This window comes from Aedes albopictus, chromosome 3, assembly GCF_035046485.1.
Source record: "Aedes albopictus strain Foshan chromosome 3, AalbF5, whole genome shotgun sequence".
Classification (NCBI taxonomy): Eukaryota; Metazoa; Arthropoda; class Insecta; order Diptera; family Culicidae; genus Aedes; species Aedes albopictus.
In genome coordinates, this window is record NC_085138.1 from 395,042,187 (window position 1) to 395,048,802 (window position 6,616).

Genomic DNA, 6,616 nt, shown 5'->3' on the forward strand with positions numbered 1-6,616 from the left:
AATCGAACCCGTCACCCTCAGCATGGTCATGCTGAATACCCGTGCGTTTACCGCCTCGGCTATATGGGCCCTGATCGTTGGAGGATGTGTTACTCAAAACTTCCTGTAGCGATCAGAGCGAGCTGAGGACTCACTTTAGCAGCAATTTATCCATCCATCGAATCACAACACCCAAGTAACACACTTGTCACCGAAGAGTCACGGCGGCGCAGGTTTTGGTTGCGCAGAAGTTACTGTGACTTACTTCTAACAAATAAACACTTACTTGCTAGAAGTAAGTCACAGTGACTTCTGCGCAACAAAAACCTGCGCCGCCGTGACTCTTCGGAGACAAGTGTGTTACTTGGGCACTTGGATCACCTTGAGGTTTCGGAGAGGCTTGTTTTTTTCGTAATAAAGCTTCCAAACACTGTTTAGACTCTACATTTAATTTATTAATGCTCACTGTTTAAACACTAAGTTTTATTTAACTTGCCACATATCATAAATAACGTATATTTGAATCTTAAAACTATTACACATTAAAAGTTTTGGGGGCACATCACTGCGATGAAGGTTTGACCAAACCGGCGAGGTGTAGGAAGCGCACTGCCGTCCGTCGGGTGATCTTTCGACTCGTTGACCCATCATTCCAGATGTAGGTAAGGATCACCTTCGTGTTGAATCGTCGAATCTCCAACTCTCTTGCTCTCTGTGGGGTATGCTCCCCATCGCATGTCTATCGTGCTCCACGGCTGCATCACAGGTATCGAACACGTCGTTGGTTATCAGTATTCGGTCATCTGTGTACGATGCATTAACGAGTCATACATAAACCGTAGACAGCTGGCATGTGTGGAGGAATACAAGTAGTTCCACTGTTGAGATGTCACGTCGTTCGGTGATTGCTATCCGGACCAACTCCAAATAATTTGCGGTTGCAAATATGCTGCCTCCCCCAGAAATAGCCATTTCTGGATTAATTACGAGCTTTCCTTGATATTGCTGGCATTCCGAGGTTCCCTAATACGATTCCATGTTCCTCATCGCCATCGCGTATTCAGCCATGTCAAGAGTACATGGAAGAAATTTAAGACCCGGTAGATCCGGAGGGAAAATTTCCACATCGGAGCATCCTGGATCGTCGATTGAGACCAGAACCGGTAAAAGACAGAGTTTTGCCACCGGTCTGGTGACGAATCCTCGCACGGTTTGTAACGTGACTACCCTTTGGCCACTGCAATTGTGGCAGATTTTCGTCCTTGATGATGACCAGTCGATTCTGGTCGATTTTCACCGGAGGATTGCACCACTTTGCTCGCGGCTGCGAAGTGACCAAATACTCCAGGTGCCAGTGGTTCCAAATATCTTGAAAGGCTTTCAGAATCTGCTGCCATTGGGTCAACCGGTTATACGGGACGTCCGGCACTGCTTTTAATACTGACCCCACAAGAAAATGGCCCGGGGTAAAAGGATCGAGGTCAGAAGGGTCCTCGCTCAAGGGAGTGAGAGGACGGGAATTGATACAACACTCAATTTGAGCCAAAAGAGTCTCCGTGTCGTCGTACGCTACCAGTCGTGATCCCAAGACCCGCACAAAATGTTTTTAAGTCGATCTAATTGCCGCCTCCCAAAGTCCGCCGAAATGAGACCCCTTGGGAGGGTTGAAGTGCCAACGGTTGCCGTTTTCCGTGCACTCTTGAGCCACCTGATCTTTGCGCTCCCTACTCCGTACAAGTCGTTTGAGTTCGTTCGCTGCGCCCACGAAGTTCTTGCCATTGTCGGTATAAACATCGGAGCAGAGGCCTCGGCAAGCCACGAAACGCCGAAAGGCTTGCAAGAACTTAGCTGTAGTAAGGTTGGCGACCAGTTCGAGATGAACTGCCTTGGTCGCAAAACAAACAAACACGGCTACGTATGCTTTGATAGGAGCGTCGCGCCGATGCCGTGGTTGTAACTGTATGGGTCCCCAGGAATCAATGCCCACTCGAGAAAAAGGCCTTGCTGCCGTTACACGAGCTGCTGGCAGCTCGGACATGAATTGTTCGACCAGCTTCGGTCGAGCCCGTACACAAGTGACACATTTGTGTACTACCTGCCGTGCCGCACTTCGCCCACCCAAGAGCCAGTGTTTCAAGCGAACCGTGTTTACCATCAGTTGAGGAGCTTCGTGTAGCAGTCGTAGATAATACGATGCGAAAAGCAATGTTGATAGCCGGTGAGCACCAGGTAGCAGAATGGGATGCTTGAAGTTGTCGTGTAGCATAGATTGGCCTAGCCGACAGCCGATTCGAATAACGTTGTCGTTGGAGGAGAGCATTGGATGAAACCATCTCAGACGAGAGCCTTTGGTGACGTGCTGTCCACTTTGCAATCGCTTCCACTCGTCTGTAAAGCACTGTTGTTGCAGCAATCGTATGAGCGCATGTTCGGCAGTTTTGAGTTCATCGGTCGTTAGGAAGCTGAATGTTCGATCTTCTTTTGGTGATCGCAAATTCGAAAAGAAATGCCTCCAATATGCTGTTGTGCGGATCATTTTGGAGTAATCGGAGAATTTTCCTGTGTATTCGTCGATAAACGAGGGTGTAGTAGGGGCAGAAGCAAACACTGCGGCAGTTTTTCGTCGTTCGCTGTTGCAATCTTCAGTTGATCCGCACTGCTATTCGGGAACAGGCCAGTATTCCTTTTCCTTCCTCAGCCAATCTGGGCCACCCCACCAGAGCTTGTTATGGACGATCTCAGATGCCAGTCAACCTCGGGATATAACATCGGCAGGGTTCTGGAGTCATGCTAGATGGTTCCATTCACAATTTTGAGTCGCATGCTGAATCTTGGTCACCCGGTTGGCCACAAAGGTGGTCCATGTTGAGGGTGTTACTCTTAGCCAACTAATTACGGTGGTGGAGTCGGTCCAAAATACTGTAGTGAACGAGAAGTGGAGAGAGGTGGCAATTCGTTGATGCAGCTCGGCGGAAAGTAGAGCACCGCACAATTGAAGTCGTGGAGTGCTTTGGCGTATCAGTGGTGCGATTCTCGATCTCGAAGTAAGCAAGGCGACTTTAATTTGACCTTGTCTGTCAATGGACCTCAGATAGGCACAGGTACCGTAACCGATGTCGGAGGCATCCGAAAACACATGGAGCTCAATCTCAAGCGAGTTAGGCAAAAGAACGAAACGGGTTTTTCTCAATTCGTTGAGTGTGGGTAGATCCAAATGCTAGGCACACCATCGATCCTTCAGACTAGCTGGTAACTCCCGATCCCATTCCCACGCCTTCTCGTTTTCGTCCCTGAGAGTCCAGAGAGTTTGCATGAAGGCCTTGGTTGTTACGACGACTGGCCCAACTAGCCCCAATGGATCGAAGAGTTGAGCAATGTAGGATAGCGTGAGACGTTTCGTGAGAATGGTATTTGGTGGTAAATGTATGTCGATCTTGTATTTGAGATGATCCGTGCCCGGTTCCCAGTGTAAGTCGAGCGCTGAAGAGCTCGATTCTCAGGCGGAATGCCCTCCAGTACAGCTTCACAATTTGATGCCCATTTTCTCATCGTGAATCCTCCCCTCGATAGTATGCTATCGAGCTGCTCTCTGATCTCGAGGGTTTCGGTGACTATCGCTGCTCCAGTATAAAGATCGTCGACGTAGAAGTCGTTTTCAACTACCTGTGCAGCGATCGGATAGTTCGCAGCTTCATCGTTCGCTAGCTGTTACAGCCGCCAGAAAATTCACAAGTATGCGTAATCTTCGGGGAAGTGTCGCACTTGGCGGTACATTTTCTCTGCGTCCGCAATAAGAACAATCTCATGGGTGCGGGATCGCATTACGATCGATCGCAAATCGTCTTGAACGATTGGACCGACGAGAAGAGCATCGTTGAACGAGATGCCCGAGCTCTTTTTACTGGACGCGTCGAATACAACGCGTAGTTTGGTCGTCGTGCTGCTCTCTCGAATTACTGGGTGGTGTGGGAGATAATATACCGCATTTAGTTCACCACTGGACTGCGAACTGCGACTTCATAAGTGCGAAAACGTAAATAAAAGTGCGCGATTGCATCAAATCAGGTTGATGTCTTCGGTGCACTATTTCTTCAATCTATGGTGAACAAGTGCTCTGAAGATACCGAGTTGATTTGATGCAATCGCGCACTTTTATTAGCGTTTTCGCACTCGTGAAAACTAGTGCGATAGTCCAGTGATGAACTAAATGCGCTATATTTCGGATGAACTTCTTTGGCGAAGGTGCTGAGCGGTGCCATATGGCCCAACCGAAGGAACTCGTACATGAACTCCCGATACTGCTGAGCGATCAAAGCATCACGAGACAGCCAATTCTCTAGCAAGCGAAACCGGTGTAGAGCTGATTTCTGGTTGTCTCCCAATTGTTGGACCATAGACTCCTTGAATGGAAGACGTACTATATATAGACCCGAAGCATCACGAGTCACCGTACGTTGGAAAAACTCTTCGCAAGCAGTTTCGTCCGTGGAATAGTTGGTAGCTGATGCGTCCTACTCTATCTTCCAGAACTTCTCCATGTAGGTTTGTAGATCGGCAACGGTTGCAACATTACAGCGGACAGAAGCGTGGGGCAGATTTTGAGCAGTTCTTCCACACACTACCCGTCCGAAGACCGAGTTGGCCAACAACGGAAGAGATTCGCCAAGTGTAATACGCCATGGGACGGAAAACAAGTCAAAGAAAATCTCTGCCCCCAACAAGATGTTCACCGTGCTTGATTGAAAGAAAGCAGGATCAGCGAGGTTGATGTTAGAGAGAATGTCCCAGCGAATTACGTCGATGTTCGTCGATGGAAGTTCCATGGTGACCTTGGGCAAGGAAAGCAGATCGACGCTAGTTGTGTAATCGGGATTTCGAGATTTTATGACGGCTCGGAATTCGTGCTTCGCCTTCAACGCAGACTTTCCGATCCCTGCTACCGGCACATCGACTCTTGTTCGTTTGATGTTCATCATTTGCGATAGTTGAGAGGTTGCGAAGCAGCATTCGCTCCCGGAGTCCAGGAGAGCACGGGCGAAATGTTCCTTTCCAGCATCGTCAACGATTATTACCACGGCGGTGGCAAAAAGTACCTTGGATCGCGTTGTTTGTTGGGAGTTACAACTAGTCCTGAGTGGGCAGCATTCATCGTGATTAAAGCCGCTCTCGATGCTGAAGAAGACGTCGGTGGATCAGTGGGGGTGGCAAATGCGACGAACTGGGCTACGAGTTTCATGAAATCCGGTCAATTTATGTGCTTCGCGGATGAAATGGATATTTTCGCCAGAGCAGTTGGAATGGTGGCAAAACTATACACCCGCCTGCAACGCGAAACAGCAAATGTTAGATTGGTAGTGAATGCATCAAAACATAATACATATTTACTAGTTGGTGGAATTCCCACCCAACATACGATCGCATATGCTGCTGAATAGGATGCTTAAGTGGAGGCGATATGCGTACACTTTACACGTAGTTAAATGGAGGCATGTACGCATATGGCCTCCACTTTAGCATCCTATTCTACATCATATACGACTTTGTGTTGGCTGGGTTGATTGTGAAGCTGCTGTTTATAAAGATTCACTACCGCGCTAGGTGTACTAAGCTCGAAACGTTTATAAGGTGCTCTACCGACAAGATACATAGACCATGTTCGAAGAGGACCTATAAGCACTCGATACTTTTGAACGATGCGTATTAAGGACGAACTTTGTCAGTGTATAGGAGAACCGTGTGTGGCGGCGAAGGATGAATTCGCTTCACTCTACGGCGAAACAAGTATTCAGAGATTGGCCTAAGCCAGAAGAATACTGGGGGCAGGGCATAATGCAGGAATGCCCGGACAACAAATCTGCAAAATTGGTGTTCGCTACTGATTCGGTTGACACAAAAAGGAGTGAAGCGCACAGAGCACGATGAGTGGACCATATGGATCGTGCTCTGATGTTCGACGATGGATCGGACAGCGACAGACACCAACCGCGTATTGTGGCGTACTATTTTTGATGTAGTACAATAAAATATATGCAATCGCAGTTAAAACTTCGGCACCGGATTGGGTCGCATTTTCCCATTGTGCGATGGTTGGGGAATTATAAGTATCTCTCATTTCTTCGGGCTCATTTGTACAACTTGCCACCTCTCAGTCCACACCCATTCAGTCGTACTCGCGAAGACGAATGGTGTCAAAATTATAGCCCTCAAAACGGAATCGCATAAACATCACCTTCCGGGGATCGGGCGGCCTGTTCTCGAATCGGGATCGTAAAATCCTCAGCGCTGCTGCTGCGGAGTTCTTCGAAACTCCCCTGATCGCACACGCGGTGTGGGTACGACGGCAGCTTGCTTACGTTCAAACATCATTCCACCGACGACACCGACGAGTATAAGATGCCCCTGTTATTATTTTTATTTTCAAGTTTTTAAACACGGGTGCACTGCCATGCCATTGACAGTGCCGCTGCCGCAGCACCCAGAAACGTGTTCCGATCCGTGTAAATTTAATGTCACATAATTTGTAGCTTCCTGTGTTTGCCTCCCGCTCGATGATTTGCAGCAGCAGTTGGGTAATTCGGCGTACTGCCGGTTTGGTGCAATTTCGAACCCAAGCAACACACATGGTTACAAAGCAGTG

The 6,616-nt window shown here is 48.3% G+C and overlaps 1 protein-coding gene across 1 annotated transcript; it reads right to left on the reverse strand.

Annotated features, from left to right (window-relative positions):
• Positions 1 to 1,585: 1,585 nt before the first annotated feature.
• On the reverse strand, positions 1,586 to 2,515 carry LOC134290985 (uncharacterized). Its single transcript, XM_062858226.1, has one exon. It carries the CDS (start codon positions 2,513 to 2,515, stop codon positions 1,586 to 1,588), a length of 930 nt encoding a protein of 309 aa, XP_062714210.1.
• Positions 2,516 to 6,616: the final 4,101 nt, after the last annotated feature.

Excerpts from the sequence above, each read along its gene's own strand:
- LOC134290985 (XM_062858226.1), bottom strand. The coding sequence starts at position 2,515 with ATGATCCGCACAACAGCATATTGGAGGCATTTCTTTTCGAATTTGCGA.